The sequence below is a fragment of the Stenella coeruleoalba genome (assembly GCF_951394435.1).
Source record: "Stenella coeruleoalba genome assembly, chromosome: 20".
Taxonomy (NCBI): domain Eukaryota; kingdom Metazoa; phylum Chordata; class Mammalia; order Artiodactyla; family Delphinidae; genus Stenella; species Stenella coeruleoalba.
Genome location: NC_137166.1, coordinates 57,711,103 through 57,736,701, shown reverse-complemented (window position 1 = coordinate 57,736,701; position 25,599 = coordinate 57,711,103). Strand labels below are relative to the sequence as shown.

Sequence of the window (25,599 nt, the reverse complement as noted above, 5' to 3'; positions counted from 1 at the left end):
GATGTACACTGGGGGAGGTGGAGCTGGAGGCCCTGGTGTGGATGCAGACGTGAGCTGTGGGTAGTTCATGGTCGGGACACAGCTGATGTATTCTGTGCAGGGAGGTGCAGAAGAGAAGCCAGTGCACCTGTTCAGTGTAGAGGATGCACTCTCATCAAAGGGATGGCAGCTGAATGCCATTCTGGAAGTCCCTCAAACTTTCTGAACTGCAGACCCCTCCTTTCACAAATAGGAAAAATAATAATACATTCCGAGCACTGGGCAGGTTGGGTTGATAAGTGGGGTCATTCACAGGAAAGCCATCAATGTTTGTTCCCAGTGAAAAGATAGTCCTGTCCATTAGCATGGGGTAGAGGGAATGAGAGGGGCTCTTGGGGAGAAGGGTACAGAGGGTGTCAGGTTGGGCAAGGTGTTCTGTGAGTCCCCAAACCTACTTGGGGAGTGAAAGAGGACTACAGTGACCAGACTGCTTGTGACCTGAACCAGGTGACCTAACATTGAATCCCAATTCCTGGTCCATTGCTGGGGGTTCACAAGCAGAGCAGAAGATACCCTGTATGTGGGCCACACTTTCCTCTCAAGAAATGGTCCATTTGCTGCAGGATAAATGCCCCTACATCCTCCCACTCTGTTACCATCTAAACTACAACCCCAGTGCCCTCTGTGACCTTTCTGATTCCTGCTTCATCTGAACTCCCTGGGTCCTCTCCCACAGTTCCTTGGGTAGGAAATGGGACTTTCAAATCCCCTTCACAGCATTTGTTCCCTTTGAGCAGCCACAGCAAGGAGCAGAGGCTGCAGAGTCTAAAGACCTCTTTGTGAATTCTGACTGAGTCCCCTCTGGGGTTGTGACTTTGAGGAAGTTCCCTCTCAGCCCTTCCATTACTTCAGGTCTGAAATGGGGATATTATCAATACCTCCTATGGATTGAGAAGATTGTGGAGGGTACATGTGAGATCCAAGTCCCTCAGTGCCCAGGTGGCTCCCTAGGTGCCCTTTTTGGTGGTGCGTAAGGATCCTCCCAATACTATGTCCTTGTCTACAGAGAGTAGGTTTATGTTTGACTGAAATGGATTTAACAGTGTTATGGGAAAATTTTATTCTGACACTTGTTAAAATGGTAAGGAATTCTTTATTCAGAACTATCAATATTTTGGATGTGTCAAGATTCTGACAATATAGGTGAAATATTGAGTTCAACTTTAAGACAGCTGAGGATTTGAGCCAAGGAGTAGAGTGAATGAGTCAGTGGATGGAAAATCACTAACAGAAAACAGGGTAAGGGGTGTTCTTGGTAAACCAACTTAAAAATCTTGCCGTAGAGGTCAGATATCGAGGATAGGAAATGGGTGTTTGATCAGATATCACTGAGGGAGTTATTCTTACTAAGCGGGCTTTGAAGATTTCTTGATAAAACTTGGCTAAGCAGGCCCTGCAAGGATGGGTCAAAGACCAAGATCTGTGGGAAAGAACGCTCAGAGGATTCCGACTAAAGCTTAGGCAAGTAGAGAGGCTTTGTCAGTCTCTGGTGTTGAAGGAAGTGACCTTTTTTCTTCCAAACAATATAGGTTCATTTCTCATTTGGTTCTTTTTGTTCGTTATGGACCAGCTGAGAGGAAATCAAGGTGGCAGTGTAAGAGGACATGAGCTCACTTCTCCACATGAACACATCAAAAATACATCTACAGTGGAACAATCTTCACTGAAAACTAAATGGAAACTGGCAGAAGGACTCCTGTACAACCAAGGCTGTAAGCATCATACACACACGTAATCTGGCAGGAAGGGAAGAAAAGCACTGGGGTCTAGAGATATGGGACTCAGAGGAGAAGGGAGATCACAGGTGGCAGACACCCACCCGGGGCAGTGAGCTGATCGAGCCACAGACTGGGTGACCAATTCCTAGGTTCTATATGGCAGAGGCAAGCCTCCTGACTTGTTGGAGGACGAGTGGGACAGAGAGAAAGGTTGGAGGATCCTGGACTCTGTTTGGAAGGAGTATGCATGCTCCCACCTGGTCCTGGGACCGGGCAGAGAGAGATCTGCTTCAGCAGCTGCCGGTTTCCAGTGAGCAGGTTCACCACACACCCCGGCCAGAGCAGAAGAAATGCTCTGGCTACACTAACTCCATGCCCCAACATGTCGCTGGATCTGGGGCAGTCAAGACCAGGGAAAGACTCCATTTATGGATGAAGAGGCAAGCTAGTCCCAGGGCAGAGCCCAGGTGGGGCTGCGGTGGCCATTGAGGGAACTTGCTCCACTGGTACATGAGAAGCAGCCCACACCTCTGACGGTAGCTGTTTGGCCACAGCTCACCCACTCCACCATACATGCAGAGAAACCACACTGGCTCTGCCTTCTCCCTGTGGAGCGGTGCCACAGCAGGGCGGGAGTGGTGGAGGCTGGAGACACTGGTCAGCTGGGAGAGAGTAAGGGGTCTTGTCCCAGAGGCAGGATAATATATGAATAATTGCCCAGCTTGAAGACCAAAGAAAGAGCCCAGAGACAAGGACAGAGACATCAATGGTTTAATGGATAGGGGATCTTACTTATCCAGAGCAAGGTCCTGGAGACACACTCCCACCATTGTCTGCAGACAGGAGGCAGAATGTGACTGCAGTTCTTTTTTACTGGGGGGCAGAAGGAGTTTACCTGATTTAGAGGGAATTGACGTGAGGTTAGCTCATCAGTTCTCAGGGAAACCATCATAGGAGAACAGCACTCAGCCCCTTTGATAAACTATCAATGTGAAGAAGTTATGATCTAAAGATTAGAAAAATCACTACCTGTGGCTAGGGCAAGAAGGTAGGCATTGACTGAATAAGCCTTATGATTAACAGGGAAGGTCAGCCATGTGAGTAGGGTGCAGATGAATCAGACTGGTGGGGCAGGGATGTACATAGAGCAAGAATACAGCCATTTGGGGTGGCCTGATCATCCGTCAGTGTTTCTCAGTGACTTGGGCACAATCACTGACTATGCAGCCAGGAGAGCCTTTGCTGGGGGGACCAAAAGCTGTGCTTTCCCTCTTGTTTAGCTGCATCAGGCCAGCCCAATATCTCCTTTCCAGATTCCCAGTCAGGGTCCTGTCTTTTTTCTTGTCCCTGATCATAGCTTACAAAATGACTCTAGCACTTCAGGGTGCACGCATTTCAAGAGCAATAGGATGTTTATTTACTTCTAGTTACCACTGGATGTCGACGTGGTTTGGCTTCAAGGAGTCTGAGATTAAATAAATGCTCTGAATTATACCCCCCCTTTTCCTCATGTATCCCCACCCAGACCTTAAGAGGGATGGAGCCGCTTCCTCGCCCCCCCACCCCAGCTGATTTCCCAGCGCTCCTCTCGGTGCTGTTTGGCTTTTTTCCTGGTGCTTCCAGTGTGGGGCGCCACTGCTTCAGGCCACGGAACTACATTACACAGAAGAACTTGCGCTAAGGGAACGTTCATCCAATGAAAATCTAGAAAAGGAGCATTTCCGGAAGGGGAACATCAGGGAGGGGTACTTCCGATGTCTTCGTAAGGAGATTTTGATTGTTGTTGAGACTGTAGACCTGTTCAATACCTCCGCTGTGCGATGTTGGGAACAAGGTGAAGGGCCCAGGAGGCGGAAGTGGAGGGTTTGTGCGCACTAGACAGGGGCGGGGCGGGGACGACGCCGCCGCTTGCGGCGAGTAACCGTGCCGACTCCGACCCGGAAGCTGGACTGTCGACGCTCCGCTCCGCGCAAAGGCTCCGATGGCGGCTTCTGCACTGAGGGACCAACCTCAGGTAAACGCTGCAGTCTCCGGGTTCTCGCCTGCCCGTTTCCCCACCGAAATACAAACGCCCCGAGTGAGCGGCGCCTGGTCACGTCTGGTCCAGGACAGTGAGGGCTTCAGGGGTGTTTTATCTATTTCTGACCACCAGTGTATGCGGTGTGAGTGAGGCTTGGAGATGCAACCGAAGCAGGAACATTCCGGAGACGTGTATTCCGCCTTGTTTCTGCGAGGAATCAAGTTTGAGGCCAGGCTGTATCTGCAGTGGTAGCTGAGAGGCTATACTTTTCTTCTTAGGGCCCTCGGATCGGTGGAGAGTTTTGAACAAAGGAAGGACACAATCTGAGTTAGGCTTTTAAAAATTCTCCAAAGCCTGTTCAGTGGAAGAAAAGACTCTAGGTGGGCGATGAGGACTTTGAGGCAGAGGGAAGTTGTGGAATTTCCAAGGTCACAACTGATAAAAGGTAGCACTGGGGACGGAGGCAGGGAGGGGAGATTAGCCAGTCAGCCCGAGATTATCTGGCTCTGGTTCCGCCATGGGACCACGGAAGGCCTGATCTCCTGGAATAACACCATGGTCACTTTTTTCTATGGCCTGCTTGTTCCCACAGATTCCCAGGGCTGCAGAAGCACTTTTGGTTAATGGAGGTTGTCCCAATCCCTCACTTGTTTTGACCCCCACGCACACATTCTCTGTATTTGAGGTGTCTTAGGGCTCTTCACCTGCCATTCTACTAGCTTTTTGGTTGGGGGACCTTGGAGAACCTCATGCTCTGGGTACTGAGTGCAGGCCCAGACGTTCTATGGAGGGAGTATGGAAGGTTACTCCAGAACCCACACCAGTATGTGGAAGTACTTTGAGGTGAGGTTGAGTTGGTTTAGGTAAGTGCAGGTCTCCTTTATTTTCTGGTGGGAATAAACAGCACAGAAAAGCAGGATTTCGGCTTCAAATGACTGCCTGTGTGTTCTGGAGGTATTGGGAGATTCAGATCAGAGGAGGGAGGTTTTCTACCCCAGGTCTCAAATGGCTCCATCTTTTTGGGCAGTAGGGGAAGTGTGTGGGAAGATGGATTGTGGGTTTTCAGGAGTGAGACCGTTCATGGTTTCATTTGTCCCTCTTATACCAGGGCAGTGTGACCTTTGAGGATGTGGCCGTGTACTTCTCCTGGGAGGAATGGTGTCTTCTTGATGAGGTTCAGATACACCTGTATCTTGATGTCATGCTGGAGAACTTTGCAGTTGTATGCATGCTGGGTAAGGTCCTCACACCCACCCCTATCCTCTGAGCTAGGTTCTTCCTTTCTTCTCTTCCTCAAGGGCAGCTCTGTCCTCACATCTGGTACATGGGCACTGCTTTCTTCTTAAATTCCTTGGTTATGTGCTGTGGTTACTATGGCTAGGCAGAGTGCATCCCTAGTCCTTAGTGCCCGATGACCAGTTAGCCCCAAAGTTGCAGCTAAAGATTCAGGGTCAGTAGTCTTTTTTGTAGATTGTTTTTAGTTTTATTGAAGTATTGTTGATTTACAATTTTGTTTTAATTTCTGCTGTACAGTAGGTCCGTGGTTATCCATTTAAAATACAGCAGTGTTTACATGTCAATTCCAAACTCCCTAACTATCCATCCCCTTCACCCTTCCCCCTTGGCTACCACAAGTTCATTCTCTATGTCCGTGAGTCTGTTTCTGTTTTCTAAATAAGTTTATATGTATCAACTTTTTTTTTTTACATTCTGCATATCTTTCTCTTTGTGACTTAACGTCACTCAGTATGACAATCTGTAGGTCCATCCATGTTGCTGTGAATGGCATTATTTCATTCGTTTTAATGACTGAGTAATATTCCATGGTATATAAGCACCACATCTTTTTTATCCATTCAACTGTCGATGAACATTTAGTTTGCTTCCATGTCTTGGCTATTGTAAACAGTGCTGCATTGAACATTGGGGTGCATGTATCCTTTCAAACCATGTTTTTCTCTGGATAAATGGTGAGGAATGGGATTGCTGGAATATATGGTAACTCTATTTTTTGTTTTTTGAGGAACCTCCATGCTATTCTCCATAGTCGCTGTACCAATTTACAGTCCTAGCAGCAGTGTAAGAGGTTTCCTTTTTCTCCACACCCTTTCCTACACTTGTTATTTGTAGGATTTTTAATGATGGCCATTCTGACTGGTGTGAGGTTGTACCTCATTGTATTGAATAATTTTGATTTGTATTTTTCTGATAATTAGCGATGATCAGCATCTTTTCATGTGCCTATTGCCCAGTTGTGTTTTTGCTTTAGAGAGATGTTTATTTAGGTCTTCAAGGTTGTTTGTTTTTGTTATTGAGTTGTATAGCTGTTTATATATTTTGGAAATTAAGCCTTTGTCAGTCACATTATTTGGAAATAGGATATCTTTTTGTTTTCTTTATGGTTTCCTTTGCTGTGCCAAAGCTTGTAAGTTTGATGAGGTCCCATTTGTTTATTTTTGCTTTTATTTCTGTTGCCTTGGGAGACTGTCATGGTCAGTAGTCTTGCCATCCACCTGATCAATCCCTCCTTGTTTGCCCTGTCTTTGGCCAGGTGACTGTCCAAATGAATGGTACCCAAACTTTGCTCCATTCTTGTACCTGACATATTTTTGTGCCTGACTGTGTGACAGTGTTGTCACTGACATTGTTACTACTAAAACAGACCATAGGATGTTTTTTCAAGACTTTTTTCAAGATTCCAATTTCTCTATATCCACGCCAGCATCTGGGTTTTTGTTTCTTTTTATTTTTTTAACATTTATTTATTTATTTCAGTTTTGCCAAGTCTTAGTTGTGGAAGGCAGGTTCCTTAGTTCTGGCTCACTTGTTCCTTAGATGCAGCTTGCAGACTCCTTAGTTGTGGCATGTGAACTGTTAGTTGTGGCATGCATGTGGGATCTAGTTCCCTGACCAGGAATCGAGCCCCGACCCCCTGCGTTAGAAGTGCAGAGTCTTAACCATTGCTCCACCCCGGATGTTCCAGCATCTGTTATTTTCTGTTCTCTTTTTTTGTTTTGTTTCGGCCTTGCTGGGGGGCTTGCAGGATCTTAGTTCCCCAAGAAGTGATGACCAGGGATCAAACCTGTGCCCCCTTCAGTGACAGCATGCAGTCTTAACCACTGGACTGCCAGGGAGGTCCCTGTTATTTTCTGTTCTTTAGATCATAGCCATCCTAATGGAGGTGAAATGGTATATTTTTCCCATTTCAATTACATCCCTTTCGGTGTGCTTATTGGCCATTTGTACAGCTTTAGAAAAATATCTGTTAAAGTTCTTTTTTATTTATTAATCAAGTTGGTTTTTTGGTTGTTGTTGAATTACAGATTTATCCATAAATTGTGGATATGAATCCCTTTTTATATACGTGTTTTGGAAATGTTTTCTCCCAATCTGTGGTTTCTTTCTTACTGTGTTTATAGTGTCCTTTGATGTTAAAAAGTTCTTCATTTTTTTCCTTTCTTCCCCCAGCTTTCTTAGGCTATAATGACACATAAGTTTGTGTAAATTAAAGGTATGCAACCAAAATTGTTCGTTTTTATGAGGTCCAATTTGTTTATTTTTTGTTTTGTTGCTTTTGCCTTTGTTGTCAAAGGCAAGAAATCATGGCTGAATCCAACGTTTTGAAGCTTTACTTGTTTGTTTTTTCTAACTCTCCCTGTAAACAAGGCTCTTACATGTTAGCTCTTACGTTTAGGCCTTTGATATATTTTGAGTGAATTTTTGTGTCTGGTGTTAGGTAAGGTTCTAATTTCATTGTTGTGCATGTGGGTATCTGGTTTTCCCTGTGCCATTTGTTGAAAAGGCTGTCTTTATTCAATGAAAATCATCCTCTTGTTAGTAATTATTGCATCATATATTTGAGGGCTGATTTTTAGACACTCTAGTCTCTGTTCTATTCCACTGGAGTATATATCTGTCTTTATGCCAGTAGCACCTTATGGTGTTTTGCTTACTGTAGCTTTGTAAGAAAGTTTGAATTCATGTGTTGTGAATCCTTCAACTTTGTTTTTTTTCACAATTGCTTTGGCTGTATTGAATCCCTTGAGAGTCTATGTGAATTTGAGTCTGAATATTTTTTTTTGAATTTTTCTATTTCTTGAAGACGTCATTGTTTTTGATAGGGATTGCATTGAATCAAAAATCCCCCATCTGAGTGTTAAAACTGATGAACCTACACGAACACATCATTATCACTCAAAATCTAAAGTTTGCAATAGGGTTCACTCGTGGTGTTGTACATTCTGTGGGCTTTGATAAATGTATAATGACATGTATTCACCGTTATAGTATCATACAGAATGTGTTCAATTTTCAATTAAAAATTCTCTGTGCCCCACCTGTTCATCCCTTCTTCCCCCATACTCCTTGGTGTCCCCTGATTACTTTTTTACTGTCTCATTAGTTTCCCCTTTTTGAGAATGTCATATCCTTGGACTCATACAGTATGTAGCCTTTTCATCTTGGCTTATTTCACATAGTAACATGCATTTTAAGTTTCCTTGACTTGATAGCTCATTGCAGTTTATTTGTAAATAATGTTGCTGTTCTCTAGATGTATCATGTTTATCCATTCATCTACTGAAGGATTTCTTGATTACTTCCAAGTTTTGAAAGTTTTGAATAAAGCTACTGTAAATATCTGTTTGAAGGTTTTTGTGTATATGTCCCTTTTCAACTCCTTTGTATAAATACCGCAGAGTACAATTGCTGGAGGATATAAGATTATGTTCATTTCAGTTTAGTAAGAAACTACCAAACTGCCTTTCAAAGTGGACTACCATTAAGCATTCCAATCGGCAATGAATGAAATTCTTGTTGCTCCACACCCTCACCAGCATTTGGTGTTGTCAGTGTTTGGATTTTGGCCATTTTTATAGGTATGTATTGGTATCTGCTTTTGAGTTTAATTTGCATTTCCGTGCATCTTTGTATATGCTAAATTTTTATGTGTATATCTTCTTTTAATAAAGTGTTTGTTAAGGTGTTTTGCTCATTTTTTATTTGGGTTGTTGTTTTCGTACTGAATTTTAAGATTTTTTTTTTTTTTTTTTTTTTTTGCGGTACGCAGGCCTCTCACTGTTGTGGCCCCTCCCGTTGCGGAGCACAGGCTCCAGACGCGCAGGCTCAGTGGCCATGGCTCACAGGCCTAGCCGCTCCGTAGCATGTGAGATCTTCCCGGACCGGGTCAGGAACCCATGTCCCCTGCATCGGCAGGCAGACTCTCAACCACTGCGCCACCAGGGAAGCCCAAGGGTTTTTTGTACTTAACTTTTAGTCCCATTATCTATTTTGAGTTAATTTTTTGTGAAGGGTGTAAGGTTTGTGTCTAGAATTCATGTCTTGGCATGTGATGTTCGGTTGTTCCAGTACTATTTATTCTAAAGACTTTATTTTTCCCCATTGTATGGCACTTGTCATCTGTCAAAAGTCAGATGAGTGTATTTCTGTGGCTCTGTTTTTGTGCTCTCAATACTGTTCATTGATCTATTTCTCTGTCCTTTCTACAATACTGCACTGGCTTGATTACATTTTGTTTTTGTTTTTTTTCACCATGCCACGCAGCTTATAAGTTCTTAGTTCCCCAACCAGGGATTGAACCCTGGGCCCTCAGCAGTGAATTTGCAGAGTCCTAACCAAGGGTGCCAGGGAATTCCCAGGCTTGATTACCTTAAATACTAAATCTTGTTTTTCTTTTCCTTTCTCTTTTTTTCTTTCTTTTTCTTTTTAAGATACTAAGTCTTGAAGTTGAGTAGTGTCAGTCTGCGACCTTTGTTCTTCAGTATGGTTTTGGCTATTCTGAGACTTTTGCCTCTCTGTATAAACTTTAGGATCAGTTTACTTATGTCCACAAAATAATGTGCTGGGATTTTGATTTGGATTGCATTGAATCTAGGTGCAGTCTAGGTGAAATTAGGAAGAACTGACTTCTTGACAGTAGTGGGTCTTCATATTTATGAACATGAAATATCTTTCCATTAATTTAGTTCTGTTTATGTAGTCCTTTGATTTCTTCATCAGAGTTTTAGAGTTTCCCTTATGTAGATTTTTTTTCTTTTTATATTTATTTATTTCTGGCTGCGTTGGGTCTTTCTTGCTGCAGGCGGGCTTTCTCTAGTTGCGGCGAGCAGGGGTTTCTCTTCATTGCGGTGCGCAGGCTTCTCATTGTGGTGGCTTCTCTTGTTGCGGAGCATGGGTTCTAGGCACATGGGCTTCAGTAGTTGTGGCACGTGGGCTCAGTTGTTGTGGCTCACAGGCTCTGGAACACAGGCTCAGTAGTTGTGGCTTATGGGCTTAGTTGCTCCACAGCATGTGGGATCTTAATGGACCAGCAATCAAACCCACATCCCCTGCATTGGCAGACAGATTCTTAACCACTGTGCCACCAGGGAAGTCCTCCTTCATGTAAATCTTGTATATGTCTTGGTAGATTTATAATTAAGTGTTTCTTCCTTTCTCTCTCTACTTGTTTAGGGGGGTGTTAATGTACATGGTCTTGTGTTTTTAATTTCAAATTTCACTTGTTTATTCTTGATGTATTGGAAAGTGATTGACTTTTGTATAGTATCCTTGTATCCTGAAACTTGGCTATAATTGCTTCCAAGTTCCAGGATTTGTTTTGGGGTTTTTTTTTTGTGTGTGTGTATTTTGGTTTTTACATAGCTGGTTATATCATCTGAGAATTAAGGCAGTTTGATTCCTTCCTTCCCAATCAGTATAACTTTTATGTAACTTTCTCCTATGAGTCCATTAATTATGACTTAGAGTATAAAGTTGAAAGGGAGTTGCCAGAGGGAAGAGCCTTGCCTTCTTCATCTTATTGGGAAAGTTTCTAGTTTTTCTCTAGTTTTTCATCTGGTAAAGATGAGAGTATAGTGTTTATTTCAATTGTCAAGTTGAAGTTCTTTTTCTATTTTTAGTTTACTAGGAGATGGAGATTTTGATCATGAATAGGTGTTGGATTTTGCCAGATCTGGTTTTCCGAATCTATCAATGACATCATGTATTGGTGGATTCTTTTTCTTTTTTCTTTTGGCTGTGCCACAGCTTGCAGTGTCTTAGTTCCCTGGCCAGGGATTGAACCTGGCCTAAAGCAGTGAAAGCGCCAAGTCCTAACCACAGGACTGCTAGGAAATTCTCACATATTTGTATTTAAAGTGGGTTTCTGGACTTCACTCATGGCACATTGGTTAAGAATCCACCTACCAATGCAGGGGACATGGGCTTGATCCCTGGTCCAGGAAGATTCCACGTGCCACAGAGCAGTTAAGCCTGTGAGCCACAACTACTGAGTCTGTGTGCTGCTACTATGGAAGTCTGCATGCCCAGATCCCATATTCTACAAGAGAAGCCACCACAATGAGAAGCCTGCACACTGCACTGAAGAGTAACCCCTGTTTGCTGGAACTAGAGAAAGTGCACATGCAGTAACTTGATACAGCCACTATGGAGAACAGTATGGAGGTTCCTTGAAAAACTAAGAAAATAACTACCATATGACCCAGAAATCCTGCTACTGGGCTGAGATCCCACTACCCTGAGAAAACCAGAATTCAAAAAACTACATGTACTACAGTGTTCATTGCAGCACTATTTACAATAGCCAGGACATGGAAGCAACTTAAATGCCCATTGACAGTTGAATGGATAAAGAAGATCTGGTACATATATACAATGGAATATTACTCAGTCATAAAAAGGAACAAAATTGAGTTATTTGTAATAAGGCGGCTGGACCTAGAGTCTGTTATACAGAGTGAAGTAAGTCAGAAAGCGAAAAACAAATACCATATGCTAATGCATATACATGGAATCTTAAAAAAATGGTACTCATGAACCTAGGGACATGACAGGAATAAAGATACAGATGTAGAGAATGGACTTGAGGACACAGGGAGGGGGAAGGGTAAGCTGGGATGAAGTGAGAGAGTAGCATTGACATATATACACTATCAAATGTAAAATAGTTAGTTGGAAGCAGCTGCATAGCACAGGGAGATCAGCTCAATGCTTTGTGACGACCTGGAGGGGTGGGATAGGTAGAGTGGGAGGGAAGCTCAAGAGGGAGGGAATATGGGGATATACGTATACAGATAGCTGATTCACTTTGTTATACAGCAGAAACTAACAAAACATTGTAAAGCAATTATATTCTAATGAAGATGTAAAATAAATAAATAAAGTGGATTATTTTGAGAGAACATATAGCTGACTCCTGCTTATGGATTCACTCTGATAATCTCTCTTTTCATTGGTGCATTGAGACTATCAGTGTTTAATATATTGATATAGGTGGATAAATATTTAATGTATTTGTTACCATTTTCTACCATTGACCATATTCTTTGTTCCTATTTTAGTCTTCCACTCTTGTTTTTATTGTTTAAATCGAGCATCTTGTATGATTGCATTTTCTCTCCTTGTTAGCATATCAGATATACTCGTTTCTTTTCATTTTTTTAATGTAGTTGTGCTAGAGTTTGCACTCTGTATTTACATCTGATTGAAGTCCACTTTCATATAACACTGTATGGCTGCCTTGGTAGTTTGAATACCTTATAATTTAAAAAAAATCCTAATTGCTATCCTGCATTGTATTATTGTTCTCATTTGTTTTAATTTTACATAAGCATACATAAATGGGTGTGTTTTAAAATGCATAACAGGGCTTCCCTGGTTGTGCAGTGGTTGCGAGTCTGCCTGCCAATGTAGGGGGCACAGGTTCAAGCCCTGGTCTGGGAGGATCCCACATACCTCAGAGCAGATAGCCTATGTGCTACAGCTTCTGGGCTTGTGCTCTGGAGCCCATGAGCCACAACTACTGAGCCTGCATGCCACAACTACTGAAGCCTGTGCACCTAGAGCCTGTGCTCCGCAACAGGGGAGGCCACTGCAATGAGAAGCCTGTACACCGCAACAAAGAGTAGCTCCCGCTCGCCACAACTGGAGAAAACCCACATGCAATAATGAAGATACAATGCAGCCAAAAATAAATAAATTCATTAATTATAAAATGCATAATGGAGTATACAGTTACTATTTTTCCTTAGAAGACATGCATATGGGCAATGCCTTCATGAAAAGATGCTCAATATCACTAATGGTTGGGAAATGCAAATCAAAACCACAATGAGGATTTTCCTGCTGGCACAGTGATTGAGAATCCACCTGCCAATGCAGGGACATGGGTTCAAGCCCTGTTCTGGGAAGATCCCACATGCCCTGGAGCAACTAAGCCTGTGAGCTACAACTACTGAGCCTGCACTCTAGAGCCCAGGAGCCACAACTACTGTGCCTGTGTGCCACAACTTCTGAAGCCCGCACGTGTAGAGCCCATGTTCTGCAACAAGAGAAGCCACCACAATGAGAAGCCCGTGCACCACAGCGAAGAGAGCCCCTGCTTGTGGCAACTAGAGAAAGCCCACATGCAGCAACGAACACCCAACACAACCAAAAATAAATAAAGAAATAAATTTATTAAAAAAAGAATAATCCACCTGCCACTGCAGGGGACGTGGGTTAGATCCCTGATCCAGGAAGGTCTCACGTGCTGCAGAGCAGCTAAGGCCCTGTACCACACTACTGAGCCTGCGCTCTAGAGCCCATGAGCCACAACTTCTGAGTCCAAGTGCCACAACTACTGAAGCCTGTGTGCCCTAGATCCTGCACAACAACTACTGAGCCCATGCGACAGAACTGCTGAAGCCTACACACTCTAGGGCCTGTGTGCTGCAATTTTCGAGCCTGCATGCTGCAACTACCGAAGTCTGTGCGCATAGAGCCTGTGCTCCGCCACAAGAGAATCCACCACAATGAGAAGCCCATGCACCACAACAAAAGCCTAGCCCCCACTCACTGCAATTAGAGAAAGCCCACATACAGAAATGAGGACACAATGCAGCCAAAAATAAATAAAAAGTTAGGGAAAAAAACCACCATGAGATACCACCTCACACATGTTACAATGTCTGTTGTGAAAAAGCCAAGAAATAAGTGTTGGTGAAGTTGTGGAGAAAAGGGACCCCTTGTGCACTGTTGGTGGGAGTGTACATTGTTACAACTACTATGGAAAACTATGGAGAATCCTTACAAAATTCAAAAAGGAACTTCCATATGGTCCAGCAATTCCACCTCTGTGTATTTATCCACAGGGAGTGAAATCATCATCTCAAAAAGATATCTGTACCTCAGGTTTATTTCAGCATTATTTACAATATTCAACAGGTGGAAACAACCTAAGTGTCCATTGATGGATGAGTGGATCTAACAAACATGTAGTATATGTGGCATATTATTCAATAATATACAACCATAAAGAAAGATAGAAATTTTGCCATTTGCCTCAACATGGATAGACCTTGGGGACATTATGCTAAGTGAAATAAGTCAGAGAGAGAAAGACAAATCCACTTGTCCCACTGTTTCCACGGAGGATTGGTTCCAGGAGCCCCTGCATATACTGAAATCTGTGGATGCTGAAGTCCCATAGTCAGCCCTCTGATTCTGAAGTTTTCCCATTTGTGGATTCATCTAGCTACAGATCATGTGATCCTGTGTGTATTTGTTGAAAAATATCTCTGTACAAGTGGACCCAAGTAGTTTTAACCCATGTTGTTCCAGGTTTACCTGTACTACATGAGTATACTTACATGTTGAACCTTTAAAACAACAACACCCCCACCAAACTCAGATACAGAGAAAGGATTAGTGATTGCCAGAGCAGGGCAAGGTGGTTAGATGAAGTGAGTGAAGGGTGTCAGAAGTTACAGACTTCTAGTTATAAGATGAGTAAGTCCTGGGGATGTAGTGCACAGCATAGTGACTTTAGTTAATACAACTGTATTGTACATTTAGAAGTTTCCAAAGGGTAGATCTTAGAAGTTCTCATCAGAAGAAAAAAATGTAATTATGTATGTTAACGAAACTTATTGTGGTGCTCCTAGCAGTGTATACATAAATCATGTTGTACAACTTAAAGAAATACAATGTCCCGGGCTTCTCTGGTGGCGCAGTGGTTGAGAGTCCGCCTGCCGATGCAGGGGACGCGGGTTCGTGCCGCGGTCCGGGAAGATCCCACATGCCACGGAGCGGCTGGGCCCGTGAGCCATGGCCGCTGAGCCTGCGCGTCTGGAGCCTGTGCTCCGCAAGGGGAGAAGCCGCAACAGTGAGAGGCCTGCGCACCACAAAAAAATTTAAAAAATAAAATAAAAATAAAGTGTTTAAGTGTTTACTGTAAAAAAAAAAAAAAAAAAAGAAATACAATGTCCCATGTCAGTTTTATGTCAATGAAAGTTTTTTATTCTCTTATGGTCTTCCTTTCTCTATGAAACCCAAATTTGTGATCTATGTCATTTTTTCTCTCTGAAGAATCCTTTTAATATAGTTCCACAATTTTTCTGTGTCTAAGAACGTGTTTATTTCATCATCAGTGTTGAAGATTTATGTCGCTGGTTACCAAATTCTAGGTTGGTGATGTCCCCTCCCCCTTCCCACTTTAAATATTTTACTCCATTCAGTTCTTATTTCCCTGAGTTCTGAGGAGAATTGAAATGTAATTGGGTGGGTTTTTTTGGCTTCTCTTGGGAAAGGTGTTGATTCCTTTAGCCTCTTTTAGTATTTTTTCTTTCTGCATTTGAATGTGATAAGCCTAAGATGTAGTGTTTTTGGCATTAAACCTGCCTCATGTTCACTGAGCTTTCTGGATCTGTTGGTTGGTATCTGACATCATTTTGTTAGAAATTCTCCATCATTATTGCTTCAAGTATTTATTCCGTTTCTTTTTTTCTTTCTGTTTGAGATGTTTCCATATGTGTGTGTTAAACATTTTGTGTTTGTCCCACGGATGTTTTATATTTGGGTGTTTATTTTTTATTTTAATTTTTGTATTTTTTCAGTTCTGGAAGTTTCTCCTAACAGAAAAAGAAGTTCAAATATTCTCTCCTCAGCTGTGTCCAGGGTACAAATAAGCCCATCATAGTCATTCTTCATTTCTGTTATGGTGTACTTGATCTTTAGCATTTCTTTTTGGTCCTTTGTTAAAATTTTCATCCCTCAGCTTACATTTCCCTTCTGGAATTGTATGCTGTCTGCTTTATCCCTTAGTAGACATTAATTAACATATTAGTCATAATTATTTTATATTCCCAATGTGATTGTTCAAACATCCCTGTGATATCTGATTTTGATTCTGAAGCTTTGTCTTTTCAAACTGTTTTATGGGACACTGCAGATCTTCAGAAGGTGCCATGGTTGCAAAAGAGTTAGATCAATTAGATTCTGCCAGTACAATAGTTGTTTAGGTGGGGAGACACATTCCTAACATTTTGTACTCCATCCATTGTACATCTTTTCCTCTGGCTCCACCGGATGTTCTTTTTCTTGGCCCCACTGTGTGGCATGCCTGACCAAGAATTAAACCTGTGCCCCTTGCATTAGAAACAAAGAGTCTTAACCACTGGGTCACCAGGAAAGTCCCTGCACCAGACATAAAATGTAATATTTATATATTGTGTATTGTGTACTGAGTTCCTCTCGGCCAGTATTGGCTATTCAGCCATCCTGACTATGTTAGGACTTGTATCATTTGTGTCCCATGTAGTTGGTCAAATCGGGATGGAGAGTCCTTTGGGCTTCATGGGATGGACATGACTCTGGTCTCAGCAAAAAGCCTCAGAGGTGGCCTGATTAAGACGAATGACAGGGCTTCCCTGGTGGCAGAGTCGTTGAGAGTCTGCCTGCCGATGCAGGGTACACGGGTTTGTGTCCCAGTCTGGGAAGATCCCACATGCCGCAGAGCGGCTGGGCCCATGAGCCAGGGTCACTGAGCCTGTGTGTTCGGAGCCTGTGCTCTGCAACAAAAGAGGCCACAACAGTGAGAGGCCTGCATACCGTGTTAAAAAAAAAAAAAAAAAGAATGACAACTGGGAAAGGTCTTGATATTAGGTCTGTGTTTGAATGACAACAGGGAGAGGCCTTGATATTAGGTCTGTGTTTAAGTCATATCAGGAAGTATGACTTCCTCTTGACTAGTGTTTTAGTGCCATTGTCAGTGGCTACAAATCACTTCTCGTCTTTCTCCATTCGTGACATTCTACCAACTTGTTATTTCTACTACTTCCCATTTTTATTCTGACTGCACTCTCGGATTCATTACCTACCACCTCTCTAAACCACTTATCTCATGTGGTCTTCACACTGTTTTTCCCATAGTATGTACTGACACTATTTGTGTCCTGAACATAGGGATCCTTTAATATTTCTGGAATGCCAGTGACCTGTTGCAGTCAGATTTTCTGAGACCTGGACATACACTTTTTTTTTTTAACATCTTTATTGGAGTATAATTCCTTTACATTGTTGTGTTAGTTGCTGCTGTATAACAAAGTGAATCAGCTATATATACACATATATCCCCATATCCTCTCCCTCTTGCATCTCCCTCTCACCTTCCCTATCCCACTCCTCTAGGTGGTCACAAAGCACTGAGCTGATCTCCCTGTGCTATGCGGCTGCTTCCTACTAGCTGTTTTACATTTCTTAGTGTATATATGGACATACACTTCTGTACGTTATCAGAGATCACCAGGAGATGCAGTCCTGGTAAAGGCCACTGACAAGGAGTGAATTGCACAAGACGCCTTTCGCTTTGGGGCCCATCCAGTCCTTGTGTCCTGTACTTGGTGAGAACAGCTGCTTCTCAATTTGACCCCAAATTCATTTCCTGAACACAATCTTGTGGACTGGTTCTTTCACTTGTCAAATGTAGACTTGTGATGGCCTCACTCCCCGCAATAAACTCAACATGAACTTCATCATCGCTTCTTTGTTTTCAGGTTCTTTTCCTGCAGTTGAGGATGAAGAGATGCCTTCTGAACAGAGTGTATCTGCAGAAGGAGTGTCACAGATGAGGACCCCCAGGGCAGGTTCATCTCCTGAGAGGGCCCAGCCGTGTAAGATGTGCATCCCTGTTTTGAGAGACATTTTGCACTTGGCTGAAGAGCAAGGAACAAATAGGGGGCAGAAAGCATACACATGTGGGGCATGTGGGAAACAGTTCTATTTCACTGCAAACCTTCAAGAGCACCAGAAGCAGCACATTAGCGAGAAACCCTTCAGCTGTGATATGGGGAGACCCGCATTTTTCAAAAGCTGCACAATCCATGTAATGGAGAATCTCTCTACCTACATGGAGATTGGGAACAACTACGTGGCCAACATGGAACTTCAGCCACAGACCACTAATACCAGGAAGAAACTGAACAACAGTAAGGAGTGTGAAGCTGTTTTTCACAGTGGAAAAGGTCATCACAGCTGGGGAGAAGGCAAGAAAGCCTCCAGATACACAGAAATACTTGTTCAGGATGAGAGAGTCCTCACTACTGAAGGGTTTTGTGAGTTCAGAGAATCCGGGAAAGCCTTCACCCAAAGAACTAACCTTATTCAGCATGAGCAAGTTCACACTGGAGAAAGGCCTTATGAATGCAGCCATTGTGGAAAATTTTTTAGCCACAAATCCCATTTCCTTACACATCAGAGAGTTAACTGTGGAGGAACACGCTATGACTGCAGTGAATGTGGGAAATCCTTTAGCCTAAGGAAGTACCTCAGAGCACATAGGAAAATCCACAGTGGAGAAAAGCCTTATGAATGCAAGGAATGTGCTAAATCTTTCATCCAAAAGTGGAACTTAATTGAACATCAGAAAATTCACACTGGAGAAAAACCTTATCAATGCACCCAATGTGGAAAATATTTTGCCCGCAAATCCAATTTCCTTGCACATCAGAGAGTTCACACTGGAGAAAAGCCTTACGAGTGCAATGAATGTGGGAAATCTCTTACTACTAGCTCTGGCCTCTATTATCATCTGCGAGTTCACACTGGAGAAAGGCCTTATGAGTGCAGTGAATGTGGGAAATCTTTCACTACTTGGTCGATCCTTTGTAATCATCAGAGAATTCACAGTGGAGAAAGGCCTTTTGAGTGCAGTGAATGTGGGAGATTCTTTACCCGAAATGAAAAACTCAGTGCCCATATGAATGTTCACACTGGAGAAAAGCCTTATGAGTGCAATAAATGTGGGAAATCGTTTACGAGTAGGTCGAACCTTTGTAATCATTGGAGAGCTCACAGTGGAGTGAGGCCTTTTGAGTGCAGTGAATGTGGGAAATTCTTTAGCCAAAAGGCACACCTCAATGCCCATAAGAAATTTCACACTGGAAAACAGGTTTATGAGTGCAATAAATGTGAGAAATCTTTAACTCCTAGGCTGAACATCAAGTGTCATCAGAGAGTTCATACTAGAGAAAGGCCTTATGAGTGCAGTGAATGTGGGAAATCTTTTGTTGCTAGGAGTGGCCTCCAGTATCATCAGAGAGTTCACAATGGAGAAAGGCCTTATGAATGCAGTGAATGTGGGAAATCTTTTACTGCTAGGTCGAGCCTTCGTGACCATCAGAGAATTCACACTGGAGAAAGGCCTTATAAGTGCAGTGAATGTGGGAAATGTTTTACTGGTAGCTCTAGCCTTCTTCGTCATCAGAGAGTTCACAGTGGAGAAAGGCCATATGAATGCAGTGAATGTGGACAGTCATTTACTAGTCGATCCTCTCTCTATGATCATCACAGAGTTCACACTGGAGAAAGGCCTTATGGGTGCACTGAATGTGGGAAAGCCTTTAAGCAAAGACAGCTCCTCCGCATCCATAGGAAAATCCACACTGGAGAAAAGCCTTTTCAGTGCAAGGAATGTGGTAAATCTTTCACCCAAAGGTGCCACTTGATTAAACATCACAGAGTTCATACTGAAGAAAGGGCTTTATGAATATCACGAACATGGCCAGCAGTGATATTGAAGGAGTTCCAGGTGGTAAGAGAGTGAGAAGAAACTGTGCAGCTAATGGACCATTTCTAGAGAGGAAACTGAGACACAGAGATGATGTGTCATCTGTTTGTGATCTCCCAGAAATGGACAGTGATCTGGGCTTCAATGCCAGGTTGCCTGGTTCAGGATATCAAGAGTCTGGTCACTTCACTCCTCCCCTGCCCCCACCCCCAGGTTTGGGGACTGAAAGAACACCTTATCCATCCTGACACTTCTGTGCTCCGATCCCCACACCAGGACCCATGCTCACACCCCAGCCCCATGCTGATGGACAGGATTATCTTTTCTCTGGGAACCAATATTGATGACTTTCCTGTGACTGACTCCATTTATGTATCCAACAAATCCAGTGCTGTGATTCAGTTATTATTATTGGCATTTGTGAAAGAAGGGGTGTCCAGCTCAGAGATGTTGAAGGACTTCTAATGCTCACTAATGCCAGGACTTTGATGAGAGTGGTTTCTCTACACCCTGCACCCGTCCACTGTCTTCTCTCCTGCCCCTCCGAGCAGGGCCTCCACTTGCTGTGTCCTGACCATGAACTACCCACATCTGACATCTGCATCACTACCAGGGTCTCCAGCTTCATTTTCACCAGTACACATCTCCCGGAAACACCGTCCTGCTTGGAAAGTTCTCCACAGGGACAGCAGCACTAAGCCAGGGACTCTGGACTGGGTCATTGGTGTCACCCCAGATTTGACACGGGCTCTATCGCCATATGCAGTGATTCGTTTCCAAGGTCCTGTCCATCTTTACATACCCACCTCAGGATGTTCCTGTTGCCCTGTTATGTGGTTGACCCGCTCACTGTTCTGGGCAGTGTGATGGACACAGAAGGACTAAGAATGTCCAGCATGACCCTACGTGACCTGGTCTCCAAGCATCCTCTTCCTAAGCCCTTGATCCATTGCCTCACTGTTCCTCCCATCCCTCGAGAAAAAGTGTTAACTCACCAAAATGATGATTGTTAATTAGCAAGAACTTGCCCTCCCTGCCTTGGGACCCACACTTGATCAACCTACCTTAAAAACTAAGATTGAATGTAGGCTGACCCCTCCCATGAAGACTTTAAAATTCATCTATAAAAAATTATGATTTTAATTACATTTCTTCAGGATTTCTTTTTTCTTTTTGACTGTGTCACACAGCATGTGTGATCTTAGTTCTTCTGATCAGGAATCTAACCCATGCCCCCTGCTGTGGGAGCCTGGAGTCCTCACCACTGAACTGCCAGGGAATTCCCTTTCTTAGGATTGTTGATGTTGAATTTTTGTTTTTCATGTGTCTGTTTTTTACCTGTGTCTCCTCTCTGGTTAAATTTCTATTTCTGTCTTTTGCCTACTTTTATTTTGTGAGATATGGCTATTTTCTTTTTTTTTTTGACAAAAGAGAGCTGGTGAACAGCAAAGACATCTGTTAGATTTCGCTCATTCATCAATAACGTAAGTGATTTCTTTTCTGAATGTAATTGTAATTTGGAATAGTGAAAGAATATGTTCTCAAGTTTTTCTCAATTTTATACTATGCATAATGTAACGGCCACATACATTATACAGGTTTAGGAATAATCTGCATTATTAATATATGTTACCTTAGTGTTAAGTCCAGACATTCAGTTACACAATAAATTAATCTCTGGTTTGTAGTGTTTGCCGGTTTCCATGTATAAATATTCCAACCATAATCGAGGTCAAATTGCCAACATAATTTCACTGAACATTCATTTGGGAAGCATTACCAGTAGTCCACTATTGTATTCTTTTTCCACCATTACAGGTACAGTAACTGCAATTTTAAGAATGTAGCTAATAAACCATAGTAGAATTATAATAAAGTGATAGGTTTTGCATCTTTCTTTTGAAAATCATTTACTGGATGAATAGTTGACTTAAGTTTTACCTAGTTAAAATGTACATTTTGACATACTTGTGTATAGCTCTCCAACCGGTTTCCTCCTGCCATTGTTAATTTATCCTCAACATTAAAATGACTGATGCAAGGGCATATTCTACTTTTGTAATAGCTATTTTCAAATGTATATATAAATGGAATGACTGTGTTGGACCCTTCCTGTATCTTATATCATTTATCCTGTTTATGCACTTTTTTTGTGTTTGTGTATCAAGACTTACTTCATAGTTTTTAAAATTTATAATCCTAGGTATCATGTCTTTGAATACATAACTTCTTAGAATGCATTTCTAAAATAAGAGAACCCTGGGACTATCCTCATGGCACAGTGGTTAAGAATCTGCCTGCCAAGGACTTCCGTGGTGGCACAGTGGTTAAGAGTCCACCTGCCAATGCAGGGGACATGGGTTTGATCTCTGGCCCGGGAAGATCCCACAGGCCACTGAGCAAGTGAGCCTGTGCGCCCCAACTACTGAAATCTGCGTGCCTTAGGGCACATGTTTGGCAACTACTGAAGCCTGTGCTCTGCAACAAGAGAAGCCACTGCAATGATAGCCCTTGCAAAGCTTCGAAGAGTAGCCCCTGCTCATTGAAACTAGAGAAAGCCTGCACACAGCAATTAAGACCCAAAACAGCAAAATATATATATATATAATAAAAGAGCCCTTCATAACTCCAGTAACTTTATTACACACGGAAGTATTCTAAATGTCAGTCCATGTCAGCACAACCAGGGACACTGTGTGTTAGATTTTGAATGCTAACACCCGTTGATTCAGCCTGGACCTACAAACTAATGTACCATTACACAAAGGATGTATGACAGAAGTGAGACCCTGTTGGGGAAATAAAATGGGAGGTGCTGACTCCGCACAGCAGGTGTGGCCACACAAACACTCCAGGGACATTGTGGCACAGATATGTGTTAGGAATGCTCAAAATTCTCATGTGTGAGCCACACACAGTCACACAGTTCTCGTGTATCCGTGTGGTGAGGTGAGTGCAGACTGGCTTGGAAAAAACAACCTCTCCCACATCACCGCAAGTTTGATGATGCACTGATGGTGTTCAGTTCAGGGGCTGGGTCACAGCTTGTTAGAAGCTGGAGATTCACATCTGTGAGCAGCTTTGTCAAGCGAAGGACTTGGGGTGGGGTTTTACAGCCTTTATGGGAGGTGTCAGCCTGCACTGAGCCTTTAGCATTTGGACTAAAGTTTGTCAACGGTGAGTCCCGAGGCGATGTGGGCACATTCTTTCTTATTAGCAATCATTTGGTGATTCATATTTTTCTGTTGGGGTAGGAGGGACAGTGGGGCAGTGGGTGAGGGGGTTAGGAGGAAGAGCCTTGGGGTCAGGGAGAGTGCCACAGTGGACATTCTTAGTCATTTTGGGCCCCTCACAGTGCTCAGAATAGTGACCAGGACAATTTGGACACAGGCACATCCTGAAGCGAGTTTGTGCAGAAGATGGACAGACCCTTGGAAACAAATCACTGCATATGGCATATGGTGGAGGCCAGTATCACATCTGGGGTGACACTGAAGACTCTGTGTAGTTTCCTGGGTTGGTGCTGCTGTCCCTGTGAACAACTTCACAAAAGGGAAGGTGTTTGCAGGGAGATGTACACTGGGGGAGGTGGAGCTGGAGGCCCTGGTGGCGATGCAGACGTCAGGTGTAGGTAGTTCATTGCTGTAAGACAGCAGATGAAGTCCATTCAGGGAGGTTTAGAAGAGAAGCCAGTACACCTGTGCAGTGTAGAGGAAGCACTGTCATCAGAGGCCTGGCAGCTGTGTGCCTTTGTGGACACTCCTCAACCTCTGTGCAGACCCCTCCTTTCACAAATTGGAAGACTAATAATAGACTGATCAGTGGGCAGTTTGGGTATATAAATGAGGTCATTCACAGGAAAGCCATTGATGTGGGTTCCCAATCAAAAGATAGTTGTGTTCATCTGCATGGGGCTGGGGTATGAGCAGGGCTCTTGGGAGGGAGACAGAGGGTATCAGGATGGACAAGGTGTTACTTGAGTCCTCAAAGCTGGATAAGGAGGGAAACAGAGTGCAGTGACCAGAATCCCCATGCTCTGAACCAGGCAACCTGGCATTGAATTCCAGATCCCTGTCTCTTGCTGGGAGATCACGAGTAGAGGACAGCCACCCTCTGCCTCTTTCCTCCCTAGACATGGTCCATTTGCTGCAAGATTAACGCACCTGCATCCTCTTACCCTCTTATCACCTCACACTCCTCCACCCCCAGTGCCCTCCATGACCTTTCTGTTTCCTACTACATCTAAACACCCTCAGGGACTTCTGGTTGTCCAGTGGTTAAGACTCCAGGCTTCCACTACAGGAGGCACAGGTTTGATCCGTGGTTGGGAAACTATGGGCCCACATGCCACGTGGCATGGCCAACACACCCCCCAAAACAAAAAGCACACCCTCAGTCCCCTCCCTCATTTCCAAACTAAGGGAATGGGACTCCTCAGAACCCCCTGACACTATCTGTTGTCCTTGGAGCAAGACATAAGAAGGACCTGGGGCTGCAGAGTCCAGAGACTTCTGCGTGGATTCTCTCTGACCCCCTCTGGGATTGTGAGGTTGAGGAAGTTCCCTGTCAGCCCTTGTTTTCCATTTCCTTAGTCCCGGAATGGCAGTATTAGCAATTCCTTCCATTGATTTAGAGGACAGGGGAGGGTACATGTGTCATGAAAGCCCCTGAGTACCCAGGTGGCCCCCTAGGTGCCTCTTTTGAGAGGTGGATAAGGATCCTCCCTTCCTCTGTCTGTGTCTATAGAAGTAGGTTCAGGTTTAACTGAAATGAACTTAACAGTGGTAAGGAAAAAATTATTCTGATATTTATTAAAATGGTAAGACATTCTTTATTCAGTACCACTGGGATATGTGTCAAGATTATTACAATATGGGAGAAAAATTTAGTTCAACTTTAGATATAGTAAAGACAACTGAGGATTTATAGACAAGGAGCAGATTTAAGGGTTCAGTGGATGGAAAATTATTAATGGGAAACATCAAGCGTGAGGGGGGTTCTTGCTACATTGACTTAATAAGAATCTTGCTGAAGAAAGACCTGAGACATCAGATATCAGAAATAGGAATTGAGGATTTGATCAGAGGGTCAGGTATCAATGGTTGGATTATTACCTAACTACCTTTGCAGTTTTCTTTCTGAAACTGAGCTAAGCCATTCCTGCAAGGATGTGGGAAAGGCCAAAGACCAGTGGGGAAGAGAGCTCAAAGGAATCTGACTAAAGCTTAGGCAAAGAGACAGGGGTCCCATGTTCAATCCCTTGTCGGGGAATTAGATCCCCCATGCATGCCGCAACTAAGCGTTCACATTCCACAACTGAGCAGTCCGCATGCTGCAACTAAAGATAGCGCATATCACAATGAGGGTCTGGTACAGCCTAAATAAATAAATAAATATTTAAAAATAAAATATAGGTTAGACAGAGACTGTCAGTTCCTGTTGTTCAAGAAGGAAGAGACTTTTTTTCCTCTGAAGAACACAGGGTTTTTTTTTCTCATTTGTTTGCTTTTGTTCCTTAAGGAATAGCTGAGAGGAAATCAAGGTGTACATGGAAACTGGCAGAAGGACTCCTGTACAACGAAGGATGTAAGAAACATACACATGTAATTGGACAGGAAGGGAAGAAAAGTACTGGGGTCAAAAGATGTGTGACTCAGAGGAGAAGGGAGATCACATGGGCAGACACCCAGACAGGGCAGTGACCTGATCGAGCCACAGATCGGGTGATCCAGTCCTAGGTTCTATATGGTAGAAGCAAACCTCCTTACTTGTCGGAGGACCAGTGGGACAGAGAGAAAGTTTGGAGGATCCTGGACTCTGTTTGGAAGGAGTGTGCATGCTCCCACCTGGCCCTGGGACCGGGCAGAGAGAGGTCCGCTTCAGCAGCTGCCGGTTTCCAGTGAACAGGTTCACCACACACCCCAGCCAGAGCAGAAGAAATGTTCTGCCTCCATTAACTCCATGCCCCAACATATAGCTGG

The 25,599-nt window shown here is 43.4% G+C and overlaps 1 protein-coding gene across 2 annotated transcripts; it reads left to right on the top strand.

Annotated features, from left to right (window-relative positions):
• Positions 1 to 3,532: 3,532 nt before the first annotated feature.
• On the top strand, positions 3,533 to 20,002 carry LOC307178293 (uncharacterized protein). 2 transcript variants are annotated; one of them, XM_079906343.1, is made up of 3 exons: positions 3,533 to 3,771; positions 4,886 to 5,012; positions 17,607 to 20,002. In XM_079906343.1, exons 1-3 carry the CDS (start codon positions 3,739 to 3,741, stop codon positions 19,595 to 19,597), a joined length of 2,151 nt encoding a protein of 716 aa, XP_079762469.1. In that variant the 5' UTR covers positions 3,533 to 3,738; the 3' UTR covers positions 19,598 to 20,002. The 2 variants fall into 2 exon arrangements, with proteins under 2 accessions (XP_079762469.1, XP_079762470.1); XM_079906344.1 differs by lacking the exon at positions 4,886 to 5,012.
• The last annotated feature ends 5,597 nt before the right edge of the window (positions 20,003 to 25,599 follow it).